Here is a 25,762-nt window from a genome sequence, read left to right as displayed (position 1 = left end):
AAGGAAGTTTTCAAAGACCATCCTTTACTCAATAGGCGCGGATGTTTAAGGAAGTTTTCATAGACTTTCCTTTGCCCAATAGGCGTGGATTTTTAAGGAATTTTTCAAAGACCATCCTTAGCCCAATAGGCGTGGATTTTTAAGGAATTTTTCAAAGACCATTCTTTGCCCAATAGGCGTGGATTTTTAAGGAATTTTTCAAAGACCTTCATTTGCCCAATAGTCGTGGATTTTTAAGGAATTTTTTAAAGACCATTATTTGCCAATAGGTGTGGATTTTTAAGGATTTTTTGAAGGCCATATTCTGCCCAATTGGCTTGGAGTTTTAAAGAATTTTTTAAAGACCATCCTTTGCCCAATAGCCGTGGATTTTTAAGGAATTTTTCAAAGACTATTCTTTGCCAAATAGTCGTGGATTTTTGAGGGATTTTTCACAGACCATCCTTTGCCCAATGGGCGTGGATTTTTAAGGATTTTTTAAAGGCCATATTCTGCCCAATAGCCCTGGATTTTTTATGATTTTTTTAAAGGACCTATTCTTCCCAATAGCCCTGGATTTTTAAGGAATTTTTTAATGGCCATATTCTGCCCAATAGCCCTGGATATTTAATGAATTTTTTAAGGGGTCTAAGGGGGTCTTCATAGATGACCCGGATGATGACCAGTAAAGACTTTTTATTGCAAACATTTCTTACTAGCCACAACAATTTTCTTCACAAAATTTACAGCAAACCTTGAACAAAACGAAAAACAACTTCTAAAACTTTCCCATTAAAAAAGCTCTTGTGGAGAAAGTTCCTGGCAACATTGTTACAACTTTTTATTATTTTAAGTAGATTTCTTAAGTTTTATTTTTTTTTTGCTCCTGCCCTCCACCCTAGCGTGTCTTCCATGACTGCCTGATGCAGTTTTAATGTGAAACACAGTAAAAAAGGACACACACACACATCGCAACAAATATTTAATTTGTCTCTGGTCCATTAACATGACTAGACGAGGATTTATAGAAAGAACATTGCAAAAGGAAAGATAAAAGGATAAAAAAGAAACTGTTAAGGACATGGAAAATGAGAGATCATAAAATTTAACCACAGTTAAGAGTTTAAAGCTTTACCGAGAACATGGTAAAGTTTAACTTGATAGTGTCCTTATTTTAGTGGCAAGCGAGTGCTGATGTTGTGTGTGCAATAGCTGGTGCTAGTAGTCAGGTACATAAATCAACACATTATAAATTGTAAAGGGTTTGAATGAAGGATATAAAAATGACAACCACATAAAGGGTTTGACTATGTGTGAAAAAAGTTGGTGTTGTTCGATCGAAAGGCACCTTCTCTAATGGTGTATAATCTAATTTCCTGACAGTTTCACCCGTGAGAATTGAAAATCTCAAACTTTTTTGTTTGAAAAGACACATCAAACTTTTTGCGAACTTTGTGCAAAAGAAGAAATATCTTCCCTGCTGCAGATGTCTTAACATTCAGGCATTGATGCTAGGTCGGTTGCTTGCTTGCCGCAATTTCTGTTTAAACAATTGGTTTTTTCATGCGAAATTTCCCCCTTTGTTTTTGTTTAAAGCCAAAAATGTTGTTATGCCATTTCTCTTGTGGTCTATTTCTAGTTATTGTATATTTACACTTCTTTCTAAGTTTTGTTTATTTAAAAATTCATTTATGATTTTTTTAGTTTTGTTTATTTTTATTTTTTTTTTCACAGAACTTTTTGTGGCCATGGTGAGAGGCAGAGGTTTTAGTTACTAGCTTACCTTATTCGATACGTTGTTGTATTGCTCATCATCCGGCTGTTTAGGTGTTACCGTTAACATTGCTGTATAGGCTTTGCGGGCACGTTCATTATTTTCGACTGTATCATTTTTATCGTACCACGGTTGGGATGTCAAGTAGGGTGATCTGTAGGAAGGAAAAAAGTAAAGCGAAAGAAATTTTGAATATAATAAATAGGGCAAAGATTTTGATTGGACTAACATTTATTCTAAATAAATATGTCAAAATAATTTGTCGAGTTCTCCGATAGCTAAATATCCTTAGTATATGGCTGTACAACGAAACCATAACAGGAGTGGTGGAGCTAAATGTCCTATGAACAGATCAAGATTTTAAAAATAAATAATGTATTCGTAGGTGACAAAAGAAATGTTGAAACTTTTCTGTGTAATTTTTTAGGCGTTTGTGTGGTAGCCCAGCAGAAATACTCATTACAAAATCCCTTACTAACCCATTATTTTAAAATAAGACTGTCGACCTTTTGGTTTTAGTGGCCAAAATAAACACTTATTACTCGTGACTTGCCCTTGTTAAAATTAGTGGTTAGTAAGGGGTTTTGTAATTAGTATTTTTGTCGGGAAGTTATCATAAACAGTGGACCTAATTATTTCCCTGATGCAACACAGTCTACACCAAAATTAAAACCATATTCCTTCTTATATTGCAAGAATACTACTTTTGCGGGGTTTTTGGAATATTCTGCCCATTATCGAGGGGAGTATGGAAAATAAAACAAGTAAGAACGGCGTTAAGTTCGGCCGGGCCGAACATGTTATACCCTCCACCACAAGTTGTATTGAAGTAAAATGGAATAATTAGTTTCCTTTCGTGTATGAAGAAGACTTAATACTAAATTTCAGCAATTTCGGTAAAACAATGTGAGGTACCATTCTATGGGGGCTATTTCAAAACGTCGATCTATACCGACAAATTTCTGACGAAAAGTTTTTAGGCTCAAAGAAGGCTAAATACCAAATTTCCTATATTTCGGTAAGAGAATGTGGCTAAAACTAAAAAAATACCGAAAATCAAGAAGTAAGCTTCTATGGGGATATAGGAAGGCGTGCACCAGTACTGATAGTACTCTTCTGGAATATGTTATAACTCTTGGAAGACGAAATAACGAATTTCAGCCATTTCGGTTGGATATTGACGTCACAATCTTCAGTATAACGAAAATCGGGAGGTACCGTTCTATGGGGGCTATATCGAAACGTGGAGCTACACCGACGAATTTTAGTCAGAAATGGGGCAATATGAAAGCGTGGACCTATACCGACAAATTTAAAGGGGAAGTTTGAGTACCCCCAACGAAGTCTAAATACCAAATTTCAGACATTTCGGTGAAATATTGACGCCACAACGTTCAAAATACCGAAAATCGGGAGGTATCGTTCTATGGGGGCTATATGAAGCCATGGACCGATACCGGGGGAAAGTTTTATACCACCAACGTAGACTAAGTACCAAATTTCAGCCATTTCGGTGTGATAATTAAGCTAAAACCTTCAAAGTCAGGAGGTACCGTTCTATGGGGGCTATATGAAGGCGTGGACCGATACCGCCAAAATTATGGAGGAAAGTTTTATACCCCTAAAGAAGACTACGTACCAAATTTCAGCCATTTTGGTAGGATAATGAAGCTAAAACCTTCAAAATACTGAAAATCGGCAGGTACCGTTATATGGGGGCTATATGAAGGTGTGGACCGATACCGACAAAATTCTGGGGGAAAGTTTTGTACCCCTAAAGAAGACTACGTACCAATTTTCAGCCATTTTGGTTGGATAATGAAGCTAAAACCTTAAAAATACCGAAAATCGGGAGGTACCGTTCTATGGGAGCTATATGAAAATGTGGACCGAAACCGACAAAATTCTGGGGAAAAGTTTTATACCCCTAAAGAAGACTACGTACCAAATTTCAGCCATTTTGGTAGGACAATGAAGCTAAAACCTTAAAAATACCGAAAATCGGGAGGTACCGTTCTATGGGGGCTATATGAAGGTGTGGACCGATACCGGCAAAATTATGGGGGAAAGTTTTATATCCCTAAAGAAGACTACGTACCAAATTTCAGCCATTTTGGTAGGATAATGAAGCTAAAACCTTCAAAAATACCGAAAATCGGGAGGTACCGTTATATGGGGGCTATATGAAGGTGTGGCCCGATACCGACAAAATTCTGGGGGAAAGTTTTATACCCCTAAAGAAGACTACGTATCAAATTTCAGCCATTTTGGTAGGATAATGAAGCTAAAACCTTAAAAATACCGAAAATCGGGAGGTACCGTTCTATGGGGGCTATATCAAAACGTGGACCGATATATCCCATTTTCAATACCAACCATCCTGCAAGTAATAAAAACTTCTGTACCAAATTTTGACACTCTATCTTTAAAATTGCGAGCTGTATCTTGATTTCAACAGACAGACAGACGGACGGAAGGACGGACGGACGGACAGACGGACATGGTCAAATCGACATAGAATTTTATGCTGATCAATAATATATATACTTTATAGGGTCTCCGATGAATATTTCGATGTGTTACAAACGGAATGACAAATTTAATTATACCCTCCATATGGTGGAGGGTATAATGATAGCTTTGTAACAAAGATTAAAAAAAATAATGTGGGAGGTGTATGAAGGAGTCACTAAATACAGAGAAATTTCGGTGCCCTTTTCTCAGAAAGCATTGGCTTTCCCTAGCAAAAAAGAAAGTAGAAAATATACTGGCTTTCTAGTAAAACTTGAACCCAATCTGAGAAGTGCCTTTATACTGGACTAAATCCGAAAAGGTTTGAAATTTTATGGAGCAGCTACCTAAAGAAATGGACCGAAATATTTAGCGATTTGTAAAAAAATATTTTTTAAAAAATCCACAATTTGTAAAAATAATTTAAAAAAATCATAGATTTTTAAAAAATATTTTTTTTTAAATCCATGATTTGTAAAATATATTTTTTAAAAGATTCACGATTTATAAAAAATTAGTGTTTAAAAATCCGAAATTTATAAAAAATAACTTTTAAAAAACCACGATTTTTAAAAGAATAATTTTTAAAAAATCCATGATATGTAAAAAATCGACTAATTGTAAAAAATATTGTTTACATTGTAAAAACAGTTTGTAAAAAGAATTTTAAATGCACATTTTGTAGAAAATGAAATTTAGATAGATTTTGCAAAAACAATTTGTAAAAAATATTTTTTTAATTCAAATTTTGTGGAAAATATTGTTTTAAAAATCCGTGATTTGCGTAGAAATATTTTTTAAAAATCCATCGTTTGTGGAGAAATATTTTTAAAAAATTTTTGATTTGTGGAAAAATATTTTTTAAATAATGCAACATTTGCGGATTTTTTTTAATTTACAATTTATGGAAAAAATTGTTTTAAAAAATTAAGCATTTGTGGAAAAATATTCTTAACAAAATCTGCGATTTTCAAAAAATATTTTTTTAAAAAATCCACGGCGCGTAAAAAGTATTTTTTTTTAAATCGTGGAGATTTATAAAAAATTTGTGTTTCAACATCCGAGATTTATAACAAATTATTTTTAAAAAACCACGATTTGTAAAAAAAGAATAGTTTTTAAAAATACATGATTTGTAAAAATATGTACTAATTGTAAAAAATATTTTTAAATAGATAGGTTTTGTAAAAACAATTTGTATAAAATATTTGTTTTAAATCCACAATTTATGGAAAATGTTGTTTAAAAAAGTTCATGATTTGTGGAAAAATAGTTTTTAAAAAATAAGACATTTGTGGAAAAATATTTTTAAAATAAACGGACACCAAAGCAAGTTAAATAAAACACTGTAACAAATAAGAGAGTATCAGTACTGTGCTAAAGGAGATAAACCCTCAGCCACTGACAAAAAAAAAACTACGAAACCAAAACAAACACAATAATTATGCTGTATACAAAATATATTGGTTTTGTATCAAGAGTTTGCTTTAAAATATGTATGTATATATGTATGTACCGTAATTTGGGGCTATACCAACTCATTGACATATACCAAACAGTTTTAATAACCAAACTTCTTCTTAAAGGACTCAAAATATTAAAGTAGGTTAAACTAAGTTTGAAAGAAATTTTTAAAAAAGTTTTCACATTAGGTAAATATTTGCTCCAGCGACCGCAGGTTACTGAGAGCAATAAGCGCACACTGGACCTTATTTTTAGAGTTATCTTGAACAATAACCATTTTAGTATGTGCCGGCAGGGTTTTTAAGCTTTTGGGCTATTATCTTAGGAAGTATTGACTAAGAATCAAAACGATGCGAGAAGACCTCTCAAACTTCACTTTATCCGATTTTTGTGTGGGAGGTATACAAAGGAGTGGACCGATACAATCCATATTCCAATCTGATACATGACTGGATGAAATAATGCAAAGTCTGCACCTATCAGAAACTCCCTGCGAGAATTATATTGCGGATTTGCCATTTTGCTTGGTGCCGTCAGAGTTTCTTGGAGCTTTTAGGTCAATATCTCAGGAAGTATGGACTTGAACAAGAAAAAAATTGTACCGTCGTAAAGGGAGCCGCAAAGACAAATTACTGAAAAAATTTCAGAACAATCCGAGAGGAGCTGTTCAACTTCACTTTATCCGAAATTTGTGTGGGAGGCACCCGAAGGAGTGGACCGATACAATCCATATTCCAACCTGATTCATAACTGGATGAAATAATATGATGTGCAAAGTCTGTACCAATCAGAAACTCCCTGCGAGTATTATATTGCGGATTTGACATTTTGGTTGGTGCCGTCAGGGTTTCTTGGAGGTTATAGGCCAATAGCTCAGACTTGCGCAAGAAAATAATTGTACCGTCGTAAATGGAGCCGCAAGGAAAACTTACAGAAAAAATTTCAAAACAATCCGAGAAGAGCTCTTAAACGTCACTTTATCCGAAATATAGTCTATATTCGAAACCGATCTATATGTGGAAGGAATAATACGATGTGCCAAGTTTGGACCAAATCGATTGCTCTCTTCGAGAAAAAATTTTGAACTTTTGTGTGGGAGGTACCCGAACCCGATATGACCCATCTTCGAACTTAAACTAAGTTTGGACAAAATATTACGATACACAAAATTGAATAGGTTGATCCGTTCGAAAGTTATCGTGCGCACTAGCCATACAGACGGACATGGCTAAATCGTGTATATAGCCTTTCTAGCCTAAAGGCTAAGGGTATAAAAATAACCATTTGTGGAAAATATTTTTTTAAGAAATCTATACTTATAAAAGAGTTCAGTAATGATGACTCACTGACTCACTGACTCACTGACTGACTGACTTATAATCAACGCCCAGACTAAACGGCTAAAGCTAGAATCTTGAAATTTTGGGTGAGGGTCACTCTTGGTCCGAAGGTGTCGGATAAGGCTGGATTTTTGGAAATTCGAACTAGAACTGTACTAAAAGTACTAAAAGGTACTAAATATGGTACCCTTTGTATTAGGCAAACGCGTAGAGCTAGAATTCTGAAATTTGGAATGAGGTTCACTGATGGAGAGTTAGAAAGGTGTACCAAATGGTTTTTGGAAATTCGAACTATAAGTGTACGAAAAGTACTAAAAGTTACTAAATTTAGTACTATTTGGTATTACGTGAACGGATAGATCTAAAATCTTGAAATTTGGAATGAAAATCAAGGTTTAGAAGATGAGTTGATATAAGGAGGTGGTTTTGAAAATGTGTACTCATGTGTACGTATGTACTAAATGGTACTAAATTTGGTACAATTTGAATTTGGGCGAACCGATAAAGTTGGAATTCTGAAATTTGGAATTACTATTACTGTTGGAGCGTAGGTTTGAGATATGGAGGTAGTTTTCGAAATTCGTACATATGGGTACGAAAGGTACTAAATCTGGTGCAGCTGTAATTCTGAAATTTGGAATTAAGATTACTGTTGGCGTGTAGGATTGAGGTAGTTGTGGATATTCGTACTCTTGGGTACGAATAGTACTAAATAGTACCAAATTTGGTACAATTTGGATTTGGGTGAACGTATATAGCTGAAATTCCGAGATTTGGAATAAGGAGTACTATTGGAGTGTAGGATTGATAAAGTTTTGGAAATTTGTAGTTATGGGTAGGAAAAGTACTAAATAGTACTAAATTTGGTACAATTTGGATTTCAGTGATAGGATACATTTGGAATCGTGAAATTCGGAATTAAAATTGATATTGGAGTGTTGATAGAGGTAGGTTTAGAAATTCGTACTATGGATACGAATAGTACTAAATGGTACCAAATTTGGATTTGAGTTATCGGATGTATGTGGAATTCTGAAATTCGGAATTAAGCTTATTGTTTGAACATAGCACTGAGGTAGCTTTGAAAATTTGTACTTATGTATGTGTACGAAAAGTACTAAATGGTACCAAATCTGTTACAATTTGGATTTGGGTGAACAGATATAGCTGGAATCCCGAGATTCGGAATAAGGATTACTGTTGGTAAGTAGGATTGATGAAGTTTTTGAAATTTTTAGTTATGGGTACGATAAGTACTAAATGGTACCAAATTGTAATTTATGTGATCGGATACATTTGGAATCCTGAAATTCGGAATTACGATTACTGTTGGAGTGTTGAAAGAGGAAGGTTTGGAAATTCGTACTTTGGATACGAAAAGTACTAAATGGTATCGAATTTGGTACAATTTGGATTACGGTGATTGGATGCAGCTGTAATCCTTAATTTTGGAATTAAGATTACTGTTGGCTTGTAGGATTGAGGTAGTTCTAGAAATTCGTACTAATGGGTACGAAAGTACTAAATGGTACCAAATTTGGAACGGATATAGCTGGAAACCCGAGATTTGGAATAAGGAGTACTGTTGGAGTGTAGGATTGATAAAGTTTTGGAAATTTGTAGTTATGGGTAGGAAAAGTACTAAATAGTACTAAATTTGGTACAATTTGGATTTGAGCGAACGGATACATTTGGAATCGTGAAATTCGGAATTAAAATTGATGTTGGAGTGTTGATAGAGGTAGTTTTAGAAATTCGTACTATGGATACGAATAGTACTAAATGGTACCAAATTTGGATTTGAGTTATCGGATATATCTGGAATCCTGAAATTCGGAATTAAGCTTATTGTTTGAACATAGCACTGAGGTAGTTTTGAAAATTTGTACTTATGGGTACGAAAAGTACTAAATGGTACTAAATTTGGTACAATTTGGATTTCGGTGATCTGATGTAGCTGCCATCCTCAAGTTTGGAATTAAAATACCTGTTGAATTGTAGGATTGATAAAATTTTGGAAATTTTTAGTTATGGGTAGGAAAAGTACTAAATAGTACTAAATTTGGTACAATTTGGATTTGAGCGAACGGATAGAGTTGGAATCAAGAAATTTGGAATTAAGATTACTGTTGGAGTGTAGGATTGAGATATGGAAGTAGTTTTTGAAATTCGTACTTATGAGTACGAAAAGTATTAAATTTGGTACAATTTGGATTTGAGCGAAAGGCTAGAGCTGGAATCTTGAAGTTTGGAATTATGATTACTGTTGGGGTGTAGGATTGAAGAAGTTTTGGAAATTCGTACTTATATGTACGAAAACTATTAAACGGTACTAAATTTGGTACAACTTGGATTTGAGCGAACGGGTAGAGCTAGAATCAAGAAATTTGGAATTAATATTACTGTTGGAGTGTAGGATTGAGATATGGAAGTAGTTTTGGAAATTCGTATTATGAGTACGAAAAGTACTAAATTTGGTTCAATTTGGATTTGAGCGAACGGCTAGAGCTGGAATCTTGAAGTTTGGAATTAAGATTACTGTTGGGGTGTAGGATTGAGAAAGTTTTGGTAATTCGTACTTATATGTACGAAAAGTACTAAACGGTACTATATTTGGTACAACTTGGATTTGAGCGAACGATTAGAGCAAGAATCTTGAATTTTGGAGTTAATATTACTGTTGGGGTTAGTTTTGGAAATGCGTACTTAGTTTTGGAAATGCGTACTTAGTTTTGGAAATGCGTACTTATGCTTACAAAAAGTACTACATTTTGTACAATTAGGATTTGGGTGAAATTATAGCGCTCGAATCCTAATATGTGGAATTAGGTACACTTAGGGGTACGAAATGGTTCCATGTATGGTACAATTTTGTATTGGATGAACGGATAGATCTGGATTCATGAGATTTGGAATTAAGATTACTGTTACCATTTGCGTATAACGTCCGATTTAAGAAATATGTGCCATAAATATACGAAAAGATGTAAATAAGGATTTGGTACAATTTGTTATTGTGTAAAGGGAATTTTGAAATAATAGGAGGAGGTTCGTATTTATCTCTTTACATGTAAACTACTACATAGTTCTATAATTGGTTCTGGGGGAACAGATAGTGCTGGAAATGAGGATGGCGGTTGTTGGGTTAGGCCGTATTTGCGCTGAGAACCTCAATTAAACTATTTCAAAAAATGTGGATTGCTCTTGATGTGTAGGCGTGACGAAAATCGAACAAAAGTGGTACGTATTAGTACACAAAATGTTTCCACCATTCTATATTATATATTGTTTATTTGTTTTGTATATTTAACGCATACGAAGTAGCGGGCACTTTGCTAGTAAACCATATTTGAAAAAATATTTGTTTTTAAAAAATTAACCATTTGTGGATTTTTTAAATAAACCATTTGTGAAAAAAAAATTAAAAAATCCATAATCTGCAAAAAAAGATTTTTTTAAATCCTCGATTTATAAAAAATATTTCTTAAAAGATCTACGGTTTGTAAAAAATAATTTTTAAAAACCCACTATTTATAAAAAAATAATTTTTGTAAATAATAATTTTTAAAAATACGCGATTTGTAAAAAAATATTCTTTAAAAAATCCAAGATTTGTAAAAAATATTTTAAACAATGCTCCTCTATAAGATGATCCACTAGTCTCCTATGAGAAAAATTACAGGTCTTCCATAAGAAGGCCTACTGATCTTCTATGAGAAAGCCTACTGCACTTCTATTACTACGGAAGACCAGCTGGTCTTCTGTGAAAAGACCCACTGGACTTCTATAAGAAAATAAACTAGTCTTTTATGAGAAGACTGACTATTAGGAAATCAACTGGTCTTTTATGAGAAAACTAACTGGTATTTATGAGAGGATCCACAGGTCTTCTAGCAGAAGACCAACTGGTCTACAAAAAGAAGACTAGTAGTTCTATGAGAAGGCCTACTACACATTTTTCAGAAGTAATTCGAAACATTCCAGTTGTAATTCGTAACATTTTAATTGTAATTCCATCATTCCATTTGTAATTCGAAACAATTTAATTATTATCCGAGAATTCCATTTGTAATTCGTATTATTCCAAAAACTTCTCTACAAGTGGTGTCGTAGGACACGCCGTTCGGACTCGGCGATAAATTGTAGGTCCTATATCATTGAGCTAATATGAATCGGGGTGCACTCATTGATATGAGAGAAGTCTCCCCGAATTACATATAATATAATTCGAATTACAAATGGAGTTCTCGAATTTAAAATAAAATGTTACGAATTACATATGGAATTCTCGAACTACAACTAAAATGATTCGAATTACATCTGAAAAAGGTGTAGTCCTCCATTAGAAGACCAGCTGGTATTCACATAACTTATAGGAGAAACCCCACTGGACTTATATTAGAATACCCGTCTTCGATGAGAAGACCAACTGTTCTTTTATGAGCAAACCACTGGCATTCTTGGGTCTTTTATGATCCTCTATGAAAAGACCAACAGGCCTTCTATGAAAGAGCAGCTGATCTTCCATGATAACACTAACTGTTCATCTGTGAGAAGACCAACTGGTATTTTAAGCGAAAATAAAGTAGTATTCTATGAGAAGACCATCTATTAGAAAGCCGACTGGTCTTTTAAGAGAATACTAACTGATCTTCTATGAGAGGACCCACTGGTCTTCTAGGAGAAGACTAACTGGTCTACTATGACAAAATACACCGTGCGACAACAAAAAAAAAAATTACAAGAAAAACTGAGTAGATTATGAAAGTAGAGCAAAAAATATGAGACATGTGTATCGTCGTTTTTAAAGTTTACATCGGAAAGTAACTAAAGTAGGTGTGGGCAAGTTCCGCCCATTTCAAGTTTTTTTTTTCGAAAATTCGAGTTAATATATTATGGTATCCTTGCATTTTAGGTATATAATGTCTTTAGAAACTTTACAGAGAAGGATGTGGGAAATATTTTTGTTAAAAATTCTAACCCTCATGCGTTTCATCAAAGGGGTCTTTTTGGTCCTTTTTTCGAAAATCTTTCAAAAACTCCAATAAAATGTGATTATATCAAATCCAAATATTCTACAAAATTGTTCGCCATAAAATTTTACTATAGGTCTTAGAATACACCAAATCTTTAAATCGTATCTAATCGCCAGGAATCTCTAAAAATGAAAAACTCGTATTAGGGTTAAAGTCGGACTTCGGACTTATTCAAAATGTCCCTCAAAACATAATTTTAGAGAGATGATGTCAAAGACAAAAGTATTCTTCGTCGAATTTCACCATAGGTCACCAAAGAAATGAAATGTCTATTTACATTCTATAGCATTAAAATATCAGTATCAATTTTGCTGAAAAAAACATGCAAATATTTCCCAATTTTTTCCCCTTTTTTCGAGTTTATACATGAAAGTAATATGAAACTTGGTGAAAAGTGTCAAAAGATGAAAAATTCTACACAAAAAATTCTTCAGAGTAAACCATATATCTAGTTATACCATTTCCTTAAGAAAAATAATGTATATATATTAGGATGAAATTATGTGTTTTAATTTTGGGCTGTTAATTTTACATAATTCCATATTGGAACACAGTGTTATCTATGAAAAGGTCCACTACTCCTCCATAAGAAGACCAACTGGTCTTCTATGACAGGACTGACATTCTGTGAGAGGACTTACATATAGAACTTATATGAGAAAACCTACTGGACTTACATTCGAAGACCCGTCTTCGATGAGAAGACTAACTGGTCTTCTATGAGAAGACTCACTAGTTCTTTATGCGAAGACTTGCTGTTCTTTTTCAAGAAGACCTACAGGATTTTTTTATTATTAAACGTCAATTTGTTCTTCTGTGGGAAGAACAAATAGTCTTATATGTGAAATCCATTGGTCTTCTCTAAAAAGACCAACTGGGGTTCTGTAAGAAGAACAATTTGAAGAAGATCAAATTGACTTATAGAAAAGGCCCGACTGGACTTCTATAAGAAGGCAAACGGGACATTTATAAGACATCTTCAAGAAGACCAACAGGACTTCTAAAATAGGACCCATTAGTATCTTATAAGGAGGCCAACGAACAACAGACGAACAACCGTTGTCCTATAAGAAGACCACCTGATTTCTATGCTAAGACTAACTTATATGTATTCTATATTAAAACTTATATTCGCATATAAAATCAGTGCTCTCATTGTCTCTAAAGGCTCCCTTCTGGTCGCCCAAAAATACCCTTCTAAGGTCGCCAATAAAGACTGCCTTGAGGTCATTCAAAAGGTCTCACCTGTAGTCGTCAATAAAGACAACCTTCAAGTCTCTTTTCTTTTTTTTTTCTTGTCATCTATAAAGACTCCCTTTAGGTAGTTTATAAAATCTCCCTTCTGTCGGTCTCAAAAGACTCCCTTATTGTCGTCTATAAATTCTGTCATCTGGTCCTCTATTATGACTCTATGAAGGCTTCCTTCAGGATTTCTATAAAAACTCCGTTCTGCTGTCTATACGCAGAGAAGATATATTGTAGGAGCAATCATATTCTACGAGCAAAATAGTGTATTTTAAAAATCTGAAAATATATATTCATGGGCAACAATATATTTTGTGCCATTATGTTTCCTGACACAAAATATATGGTTGAAACAACAATATATATTTTCAAATTTTTAAAATACACTATTTTGCTCTTGGAATATGATTTCTCCTACAGTATCTCTTCTCTGCGTGTATAAACTTCCTTCTGGTTGTCTCTAAAGACTCCCTTCTGGTCATCTATAAAGGCTCCTTTGTGGTCGTCAAGAAATACTACCTTCTCCAGGTTTATAAAGATTACCTTCTCATCGTCTATAAATGCTCCTTTTTGGTCGTCTAAAAAGACTGCTTTTAGGACTCCCTTCTGGTTGGGTATAAATACTCCCTTCTAGTCGCCTATTAAATCTATCTTCTGGTCGACTTTATGGACCCTTTTCTGGCCCTCTATAAAGTCTCCCTTCTTGTCCTCTTTAAAGTATCCCTTCTTGTCTCCAATGGCTCCTTTCTGTTCTTCCTTCTTGTCGCCTATGAAGACTGCATTCAGAACATTTATAAAAACTATGTCCTGTTGTCTATAAAGACTCCCTACTGGACGTCTATAAAGAATTCCTTCTGGTCATCTAGAAAAACTGGCAGTCTATTAAAACTCCCTTCTGGTCGTCAATAAAGTTTGCTACTTGGTTGCCCGTTGAAGCGCAAGAAGCAAACTAAGTCTAACAACAATTTTTCTTCAGGCTAAACGCTCTGGGGAATATTGAATCGTATAACATTATGGTGTCCGATAGTATAGGAAAACACAAGTGAGGATTGGTGTAGACTGTCGGATGGACAAATTGTCTCATTGTGATCTTATCTGATAGTTACATAACGTGTTGAATGGATAACAACCCTTGTGATCTTATAAGATGGTTATGTAACGCGTTAGATTGTAGATCAACAACTGAGCGACTTTATTGAATTTTATTCTTCTTAGGTACCGGTTATGAGAAGCGAAAAAATACGTCTAGTACAGAGTTATCTATTTTAGTAGTAATGGACAATAATGAGTTGTTTCACAATAGTAGTAGAATAAATTATTTACATGGTTGCATTTTGTCAGTTAACTTTAAAATTCAATGCATCAATCACAATGGGAAATTGGAATATTTACAAAAATCACAATGACAAAGGTACAAAACTATTACTGTTAAAATGTAGATGGCTTAAAACTGCAATTATTAAAATATGGATTGCTTCAGTCTCCCCCCCTGATGCTGAGAGCGTCACGATGAAGCATCAGAAATTACGGATTGTTGAAGTTGCTATTATAACTGCATCTGGATTGTCAAATCCACTTAGGGTGGACTGCACCATGAACAAGTGGTTGTTGAATTTGCTAAGGTGCCAATAATTAATTGTTAGTTTTTCAGCAACCTTCTTTTTCTCAACATGGTTCATGGCTCATTTTGCATGGAATGGAGATCACCCCATGTAATCTTATCCGATGGTTATGTAACGCGTTAGATTTTAGATCAACAACTGAGCGACTTTATTGAATTTTATTCTTTTTAGGTACTGGTTATGAGAAGCGACAAATGCGTCTAATACAGAGTTATCTAATTTAGTAGTAATGGACAATAATGAGTTGTTTCACAATAGTAGTAGAATAAATTATTTATCGTTATTATCTGACCCGAATATAGTTTCCTTTTTTCTATTGAATTTCTAAGGAGTTTTTATCTTAGAAAATGTAATCTCTACGACCAACCATTCTTTGTGAAAAATTGCATATCAGACAAAGAGTCTACCGATGATTTTTCTTTCCAAAGCCCTTCTTTCCATAGCTCTGGAATAGCTCGTATATAATATAGCTATGGATAATTTACTGTAATAAATTTCAAATTAATTTATTCTAATATCATTCGAACTTAATTGTGCCAATAATAAGGGACTTTTAGTTGTGTGTGTTTTTATCCGTTGAGAGAATAAGGGGCGGGGCGTGGCGGTGAATAGAGAAGTGTGATGTTCAATTAGAGAACGTGCAGTGCTACAATGTTTAAAATTAGCTGCGATAAAAAAAAATGATTTACAGCGGACGGTGAACAGTTTTATTTGTTTACAATTTAATTTTAGTAACTTAGCGGCAGCGGCATTCGTTCATTCATTCGCTTCGACAGTAAATGGATAATTTGAGAGAATGCCAACAAAAGTCTAAGGATGAGTGACGTTAAAAAAGTGAAAGTCTAATTTTTGAAATGGCTGTGGCATTAACTGAACTGCTAATGTGCCAAAAATACTCTACCTAAAAAAATCTGCAGATGATGAAAGTCCAAGTATTTTAAGGTTGTGAGGTAATGCTTTTAAAAATTGTAATCATTTCGGGGATTTCATGTACACAGAATAGAAAGAACAAATCCTCTCATGTCGACTACAAAACGTCAATCGAAAATCCCTTGTCATAATAATTTTAACTTTATTGTAAAACTATGTAACTAAAGGTCAATGGTTGGTATTTGCATGTCAACAATAGTGATTTTTCCTACACGATTTGTTAATATCCAACAACAACAAAAAGAACAACTTTATTGACTCATAAAGTCATGTCAGAACAACAATATTTTTGTTGTTAAAGTAAACTTTTTTAATTACATTTTTAATGTCATCATCTTCAAAGACCTTTGCAATTTAGTAGCTATGCTAAAAACAATTAATTGAAAACAACAACAAAAGCAACAATAAAAAATTAATTATTGCATTTAATACATGACAATTAACAAATTGTTATGAGGTGTAAATTAAAAAGAATACTATTTCAAAGGAATTTATAAAACTAAAATAATTGCTTGAAGAAATAATTCCAAAGAGATTAGAATCACTGTCAGTCATAAAGAGATGTTGCATTAGAAGAGCAGTAGATCTTTTAAATGAATACCAATAAGTTTTTTTCATAAAAAAATCTATATAAGACAGAAGTTCCATAAATCTCCACAGATGAGACCAACGGCCCACAGTGGTTCAGAAATCGATTTTCCTGGCCAAACCCCCCATTTGTTGTTGTCACCGATTGTTAATTTCTATATGGGATTCGATAGTAAACATACTGAAAATAAGGAAAGCAAAAAATTAGATCAAACTATTGGATGGTGCGGGCGTGGCGTGCTCCTAAAAACGAAAAATGTTTCCCAATTTTGAAAATTTCTGGAGAAAGAAACCGCTGTTTCTCAGAAACTATAACAGATATTGTGTTCATTGTTTTTCGTTAGGAAAGTGGGATTATTGCATTTTAGAGTCGTTTTAAAAAATTACCATAGCGTTTACACGAAGTGAGCTATTTTATTTTTCTTCAGGTACTAAATTTTAGTGAAATTCCAAGTTTAGTGGACTAGAGCTTTTGGGGAACAGCTTGGAACAAAGTTCCGTTTTCACAGAAAGATGCCCTAGATTGTGTTCTTTCAACCCATATATACTTTTGTACCTACAGTTCCGTTCCGTCCGTTTAACACTTTGAAATTATATGTCTAAAAATGCGTGTTTGTTTCGTACCGTTTCCGATATAAATTTTAGCTTTTTCACACAAATGGACATTTTCTTTAATATATGAGTTTTTATGTGAGTTATAGGAGTTTTAAGAAAACCCAAGGAGTATTTTTTATTTTTGGAAAAATTTTTGAATTTTTTTTGTTTAATTTTTTGTATTTTTATGGTTTGTTTATTGGGGTTTGACCTTTTTTAAATAAATAAAAAACTCAAAACCACTCATATTTTAATGAAAAATATTAAGAAATTATGAAAATATCTCTATCCGTTCAAAATTTACAGAGTTTTGACCAGGAAAAGCGGTTCTGAACCACTGTGCGACCTGATAATATTGGATCTTTATAGACGACCAGGAGGGACTCAAAATATAGACCACCAGAAGAGAGTCTGATCAATTTAAAGAACTCCCTTCTCGTCGAGTTTATGGACTTCTGTCAGGTCAGGACTCTGCTGGCCTATAAAGACTTCCTTTTGGTCGTTTATAAAGACTCTGTTGTGGCCAGAGGAGAGTCTTTGCAGATGACTAGTTTTTATAGAGGGCCAAAAGGAAATCTTTAAAGGCCACCAAAAGGGAATCAACATATATAGACCATGAGAGTGAAGTTTTTATATACGACCAGAAGAGAGTTCTTAAAGATTTCGAGAGGGTTGGACTCTTTGACTGAGAGGCAACTTTTCTCAACGAAAGGTAAATTTGAGAGACCACTTTTCCTACATAAAAGCTGGCTTGAAAGACATTTTTTTCTTAGAAAGGAAAACTATTTCAAGAGACAAATTTATTTGTTTAACATTTCGTCTTCCCCGTTGCTTCCTTTTTGAAATGAGGGAGAAGTGGTTTGCAGACAACTTTTCATTAGGGAAAGTTCTAGAGAGAAGCATTTTGGGATCATCAAAAGGTAGTTTTTATAAACTACCAGAAAGTAGGCTTTATAAAGAAGTAGATCCAGATGGATGGATGGATGAAGGAAGTATTTATAGACGACCATACGAAAGAGTTTACAGACGAGAAGATGGGAGTCTTTATAGACGAGCAGGGGAGATTCTTAATGGAGATCAAATTAGAGACTTTAAAAACGTCTAAAGGAGAGTTTTCATAGAGAACCAGAGACGAACCTTAAGGGCAACAAGAAAGGAGTGTTTTTATGTGACCAGAAGGAGGACTTTATACACAACGAAAAGGGAATCTTTATAGGATGGAAGTCTTACCAGATAATCAGAAGGGATACAAATAAACTTGCGCAAGCAGATAAGGCATTACTTGGTGTGTTTGAGAGCAAAATTCTCCGGAAGATATACGGCCCAATCTCCGTTGGTGATGAATATCGGCGTCGAATGAACCACGAGCTATACCAGATATATACTGACATCGACATAGTTAAGCGTATTGAGTTACAACGATTGCGTTGGCTTGGTCATGTCATAAGAATGGACGATGATTCCCCCGCTAAAAAGGCGTATGAACATGAGCCACAAGGCGGTTAACGAAAAACTGATAGGCCAAGACTTCGATGGAAAGCACAGGTGAAAGATAACATCGAAGATCGTGGTATTCCCACTAACTGGGAAGAGATTGCTAGAGATCGGGGAAAATGTAAATCTATCCTTAGTTCGGCTTATGGAACAAATTTTCTGTGCGCAAGCAGAGCCACCTACACGCACAGAAAAAATATTTTTCGCTTTTGTTGGAACAAAAAAATATGTTTTGGTTCCAAAAATGTATTTGTTTTGTTCAAACATTGTAATCCAAATCCAAAAATACCATCTTTTGTTCCAAACATAGAAAACAAAAACAACTTTCGAATTTCCGCAATATTGTTAAAATCGTTAACAATACCGATTGTAGGAACTATCATAATCTAATTTTGTTTACAAAAAGTATTGTCAATACAGAAAATCAGCCCAGAAATTTTTGATTTGAGTGCATATACTTCTCATATACACTTTTCGCATAACTTGGATATAAATGTCGCGTATAATATTGCAATCATTGATGAACACAATACATGGTTTGCTGCATTGGCTGACAACAAAGACAAACAAAAAGCCACAAGAACCCACCACAACATAAGGAATAATTAAACACCATAACAAACATGAAAAGGAAAGAAGAATGAAACAAAACAGAAACAAATAAAAACAAGAGTCTCACAAGTACATACACACAAAAACAAAGGTAAAGGCAGCATGTCATACAAACACACCACAACTCACCAAAATTGTTTTTTCAACACGGCATCGAATAGCGAGAGAAGAGAAACAAATTTTCGAAGAAAAGAGAGAAATATTGTTCAGTTGACACAAACTATTTTTGGATTTACAATACTACATGAGGAATCCAACAATATGTTAACAATACATATTTTGCTCTTGGAATATTGTTGGATCAAACATATTTTTTTCTCTGCGTGTAAGATACAAATAAACAAGTGGAGTGTCTTTACTGACGACCAAGTGGAATCTATATAGAACACCGGAAGGAGTCTCTATAGGCGAGCAGAAGGGAGTCTTTATAAATGACCAGAAGAAAGGTTTTATGGGCGACCATAAGGAAATCGTTACAGACGACAAGATGGGATTCTTTATTGACGATTAATAGAGGGCCAGAAGCGAGTCTTATATACAACCAGAAATGAGCCTTTAAATACAACCAACAGGGAATCTTTATACTAAGTGGAATCTTTACTGAAGAACGGAAGCGGTCAATACAGGCGTTCAGAAGAGAGCCTTTATAAATGGCCGGAAACGCGTTTTTATAGACGGCCAAAAATGAAGTCTTAATAGACGTCCAGCTTTTGAAGTCCAGTGGATCTTCTTTAGAAGGTCAGATAATTTTTTTTTATAAAAGAACACCTGATATTTTCTAGAACACCATTTCGTCGTATAGTAGAGCTCCCGAAGGACTTCTCATAAAGGACAAGTAGGTCTTCTCATAGAAGGACAGAACGTTTTCTGTAGAAGGCCGGTAAGTCATCTAATAGATGACCATATGAACCGGTTGTTTTCTTATAGAGACCAGTAGGTCTTCTAATAGACGAAAAATTGATCTCATAGAAGACCACGTGGTCTCCTTGTAGTAGACCAGTTGATCTTCTCAAAGAAGTCGGTCTTCTCTTAGAAGACCATTTGGCCTTCCCGTTGGAGACCAGTTGGTCTTCTCATAGAGGACCAGAAGATCTTTTTATAAAGGAGACCGGTAGGCCTTCTCACAAAAGATCTTCTTTAAGGAGACCACTTGGTCTCCTTATCGATATAAGGTTGGTCTTCTCATAGAAGACCAGCCGATCACTTCATAGAAGATCCATTGGTCTTCTATACGGAAGACCAGTTGGTCTTCTAAACGGAAGACCAGTTGGTCTTCTAAACGGAAGACCAGTTGGTCTTCTTATAGATGACTTGTTTAACTTGTCATAGAACACTAGTGGGACTTCTTATAAGGGACCACTAGGTCTTCCCATAGAAGAGCGGTATAGAGTGAGTATTCTTATAGACCTACTGTTCTTCCGTGAGCAGATCAGTGTGTATTCTCAAAAAAAAAAAAAACAATTTGGTTTTCTAATAGAAGTCCAGTAAATGTTCCCATGGAAGACCTTTTGGTCTTCTACTAGAAGACCAGTGGGTCTTTTCATAGATGGTCTTCTTATAGAATACCAGTTGGTCTTCTCATAGAAGACCTGTTGATCTTCTTATAGAAGACCACTGGGTCTCCTGATAAAGGAGACCAGTAGGTCATCTTGTAGAAGACCAGTAGGTCTTCTTATAGGAGACCAACTGGTTTTTATAAAAAGACCTACTGGTTTTTATAAATACCAATTGGTCTGCCTTCTCGTAAAAGATAATTTGGTCTTCCCGTATTAGACCAGAGGTCTTCTCATAGAAGTCCAGTAGGGCATCAAATAGGTCTTATCATAGAAAACCAGTAGGGCTTCCCATAGAAAGCCAGTGCGTTTTCTTATAGACGACCAGTTGGCCTAAAGGTAGGAGACCAGTAGGTCTTCCCATAGGAGACCAGTAGGTCTTCCAATAGGAGACCAGTAGGTCTTGCCATTAATGACCAGTGGGTTTTGTCATAGAAGACCCTATAGAAGATCACTAAATCTTCTCATGGAATATTATTTGGCCTTCTCGTAGAAGACCACTTCTTCTTCTCATAGAAGACCAGTAGGTTTTCTCAGAGAATACCAGTTGATCTTCTTGCAGGATGGCGGTAGCCTTCTCATAAAGACCGTGTGGTCTTCTCATTGAAGAACAGTTGTTCTTCAATTGAAGTGTTGTTAGTTTTCACATAATAGACCACTATGGTTTCGCAGTGGACCATTTGGGCTTTGGTATGTTTGGATGAATTCCGTTTCAGTCAATTTGAGATCGATCTAGCCCTATACCCTATACATCCATCTTCCTACCTGGCAAGCTGATGCGCCTTATAACATTCGGACGGATTAAACGACTCGGTCTAAGCTTTGTACCTCATATTTTTTATCCAAACTTCAAGAAAGCTAGAAGAATGGTCATATCGGATCACCACTTCAGGTACCTTAACTACAAAATTTTAAAAAATTTTACTTGAAGTGGACCATAAGTTAATATTTCCTAAAATGTTGACCCAATAGCTAAAAAAAATAACTTACGAATTGAATATCCGGTTTGGCTGAAAGTTAGCACTTCGTAAAAGGTACATTTATTTACAAGAACGTCTATGGCAGATATCTCCCTCTCGAAAGTTCAAAATTTTCGCTTAAGTGCAGTTAAATTAATTTTGTATTTTTAGGGAAAGTACTACTTGTGGTCTTTATTACAGTTTTCCGTGGCCAAGTTTATGCTTCCTGACAACATGGACCAAAAGCTCTACAAAATCCTACGGTGACTAAATAAAATGACTGTTGGAGACGATAATTATTGAAATATGTGACTGACATTGGTCCAACTTTTGCACATTGTAATATTGTCTATATCCTATAGTTCCTACCGCTACCTCACTGACAAAAGTTTAAAATGGTTGCCTATGTTCTGTTTAAGGTTTGTTTTGGAATGTTTATCGATGGTAGTCTCTGTGATTCTGATTAAAACAGTATAAGATTTTTCGTGGGTAATTCTATGTTTCCTGAGATAATAGTACAAGAACTCTTAAAACTCGTATGAAGGCCTATTGAAAGGGTTGGTTGGTACTATACCTATTGAAAAGAATGACTCCCAAAATTAGACCTACTTGCAACATGGATTATGTCGAACAATCGGCAGTAGTTCATCACCTTTGAGATTTAATCCAGTTTAAGGACACTTTCAGGATCGCGTCAATAGCAACAAGTAAGAAAGTATCAGTCAGCTGTGCCGACATAGATATAGCCACAGCCTCGGCCTTAAAGAAAAGAAGCAAACACAATACTTCTGACGTCTACAGAGGTTTTTGAGTTTTCAGGCCAATTTCTCAGAAAGTATGGATTTGCCCCAGAAAAAAATTGTACCATCTTAACTAGGGCCGCGTACACAACATGTTGCCAAAAGTTAAAAAATGATCCCAGACAAGTCCTTAAACTGCTCTCTTTCCATATTTTGTTCGGACATAAGAAAGAAATTATACGATGTATAATCTTTATACCAAATAGGTTTATCCCATCGAGGTTTATCTTACGTAATACCCAGTTTAGTTGGTGCCGGCAGGCTTTTTGGAGATTTTGGACCATTATTTCAGGTAGTATGGACTTCGCCGGAAAAAATGTAAAGGGGGCCGCAAGGACAATCTGCTGGCAAATTTTCAAATTTTCCAAATTTTGTGTAGGAGGTACCGGAATTAGTGGACCGATATAGCCATATTCGAACCCGATCTATACTCGGAAGTAATATTACCATATGCAAATTTATGACCAAGGGAGTAGCCCCCCTTCGAGAGTTATCGTGCGCACCATTTTAGCGAACATTTTTGAACTTTTGTGGGCATGTACCAGAAGGAGTGAGCAGATATGGCCCATCTTCGAACTTAAACAAAGTTTGGACAAAATATTAAGAATGCCAAATTTTGGGACCGACGCACACTGGTCCAAACCATTGATCTAGCGGCGCGAAAGTCAAAAAATCATAGTATAAAATTGGGAAATGTTTTCCATTGTATCGATTACAGACACTCTGCTGACTACAAATTTGTTTTTACTTTTGTTGTAGTTGTAAATATTCACCCAGTTATTCACTGTCAAGTGCAAGACATTTTGATGCATCAGATTTTAACAAAATTGTTGGTAAAAACCTGATTTCATATTTGTTTAATTGTTAAATAAATTCGCAATAAAACTAAACAAAGTTTATTTTTTATTGATAGAGGAGAGTGTAAGTTAAATTAAAAAAAAAAAAAATGTTTGGGGCCTGAGCTTACATGGTTTTATAGAAATAAATTTTCAAAAATTATTATTTTTTTATGTTTTTAGAGCAATATACTTTTGTTGAATGGAGCGTAACTACAAAGGTCCTCTAAGGTCCAGTCCAATTTTGGTTTTACTAATTAATTTGGACTTCCTAGATTCCGAATGATCCCAATTTAGCTGCAAATAGCTGCCAATCTTGCTGATAAATGGTCTTAAAATATAGCCTAAATCCTCAAAATAGCCAAAATCTGTCGGGGCTATATCAAAATGTAGACCTATGGTCTACCTATTGTGGAGAAGATGTATAACCAACGAGAACCTCCTATGCCAAAATTCAGGTTATTTGGTCTGAAAATGTAGACAAAATCCTAACAATACCAAATATTGGGAGGTACCGTTATATGGGGACAATATCAAAACGTAGGCCTATGTCCACCATTTTTGGTGGAGAATGTTTGTGTCCACTGGGAACCTCAAATACCAAATGACACCTAATTTGGCCGGAAAATGTAGCTTTAAACCCCCAAAATACTAAAAATCGGGAGGTACCTTAAAAAGGGCCTATACCCAAACGTGGACCTATGTCCACAATTTTTGGTGGAAACCCCAAGTACCAAATTACAACTAATTTGGAAGGAAATGGTGGCTTAAATCCTCAAAATACAGAATATCAGGAGGTACCGTTGTATGGGGTCTATACCAAAATATTAGCCGATGTTGTTCATATTTAGTCCATTATTACCCACGGACACATACTACGTTTGTGCAAAAATTCAGAAAGATATCTCCATTCGTTTCCAAGTTATTAATTTCGCGCCGCTAGATCAGTGATTTGGACCACTGTGCGACGGGTGCTTCGTTTAAGAGTTATCGTGCGCAGCAACCAGACATATGAACGGACATTGCTAAATCGACTTCAAATTGTCTGAAACAGATTCCGTCCACATACTTGGGGTCTAAAACCATTATTTCGATGAGGCACATTTTTGGTCGTATCAAAGTGTATATACTAGGCCAGGGCGATTTGTATTGAAGGAAAAAACCTTAAGGGGCGCGTCGTTTCTGATTCCTGGCATTGCACTGAGAAAAAAAGTCTACTATAGCATATGCCTACGGTGAAAACTGAGCTTCCCGATTTTGACTTGAAGTTTTTTATCCACGTTTTTTTGCATATTTTGGCATATAACAGCTAAACCATTGAGATGTTCGATCCAGCACTAAGGTAAAATTGTAGCCAAGACAATAATTAATAACTCACTAGAACATCGCAAAAGCTTTAGAACGCTCATTCAGACAGTTTTGGTCTTGCGACGGTGCACATTTTTAGGAAAATATTGATAAATGACACTGTGCTACAAAAATTATCCAGAAAAATATTCTGATGCAACTATTCTATCGGGTTTGGGTTTCATGGACAACAAACATACTTTGGTTCATTTGGGTCACTTCGTTTTATTCTTTTATAACGGTAAAAGTAGTGAAAATTTAATCTTGGTCTTCTCAGTATGACAGACTGATTCTTTTTTTCCTGTTGAGAAGACGTTTAAAGTTTTTTGGGGAATACTAGTTGGTCTTCCCATAGAAGACCTTGAGTAAAAGTATATCTAGTTGCAGATTAGGTTCATTTACATATATATAGTGGTCACTTTTCATTATAATATTTTGTACTTACCTCGAGAATAGTTCAATGTTTATGAAGACATATTCCCCACTGTCGATCATGTTCAGTTCTTCCGCCGTTAACATAATTTGTCGTATTGATTGTGGATCGGCACACATAATAACGACTGAAAAGAGAGAAGGGAAGAAAAAATCAATAAAAAATGATGTTTGAAAATAGATTAAATCACATCGATATAACTCAGCATGGAAATGTTTGTTTAAAATTTGTACAACGTAATTAATTTACCAGAAACACCCGCATCTAAATTGTAGAAGAGGTACACCCAGTAAACAAAATTCGAAAAAGAATTTTTTATTATTATTGTAATTATTATTAGATTTTGTATTATTGAATTATGAAGTGTCATTATCTAAAAGTTTTGTAAAATCGTTAAAAAATCCCACTTCATTCTAAAAATGTTTGCTGGGTGGTGCGGTAGGTGGTATTTAATTCACATGCCTCTTTGTATGTGTTTTGTATACAAAATAGAAGCAGAAGTAAATAAATTAAATGCCGTACAAAAAACAAAAACATTTAGTGGTCATTGTCATATTCCGCATTGGCTGGGCTAGGAAGCAGTTATGATTATCAATTATCTTTAAATGCCGTAGGAAAAACAAAAACTAAAACAACAACACGAAA

At 34.8% G+C, this 25,762-nt stretch overlaps 1 protein-coding gene across 10 annotated transcripts in view; it reads right to left on the bottom strand.

The window, feature by feature from the left end:
- Positions 1-25,762, bottom strand: part of LOC141398470 (atrial natriuretic peptide receptor 2) — a 513,388-nt gene that overhangs the window by 48,283 nt on the left and 439,343 nt on the right. For all 10 annotated transcript variants that reach the window (XM_073975758.1, XM_073975761.1, XM_073975817.1 and 7 more), the window contains 2 exons: positions 25,130-25,244; positions 1,763-1,907 (listed from right to left, as the gene is read on the bottom strand). In XM_073975758.1, the coding sequence (XP_073831859.1) occupies positions 1,763-1,907; positions 25,130-25,244 (260 nt within the window). The remainder of the gene's footprint in view (positions 1-1,762; positions 1,908-25,129; positions 25,245-25,762) is intronic.

This window comes from Musca autumnalis, unplaced genomic scaffold (assembly GCF_047663935.1).
Source record: "Musca autumnalis isolate F117 unplaced genomic scaffold, ASM4766393v1 scaffold_1, whole genome shotgun sequence".
Taxonomy (NCBI): Eukaryota; Metazoa; Arthropoda; class Insecta; order Diptera; family Muscidae; genus Musca; species Musca autumnalis.
Note: the sequence above shows the minus strand (reverse complement) of the source record. Positions and strands in the feature narration are given on the sequence as shown.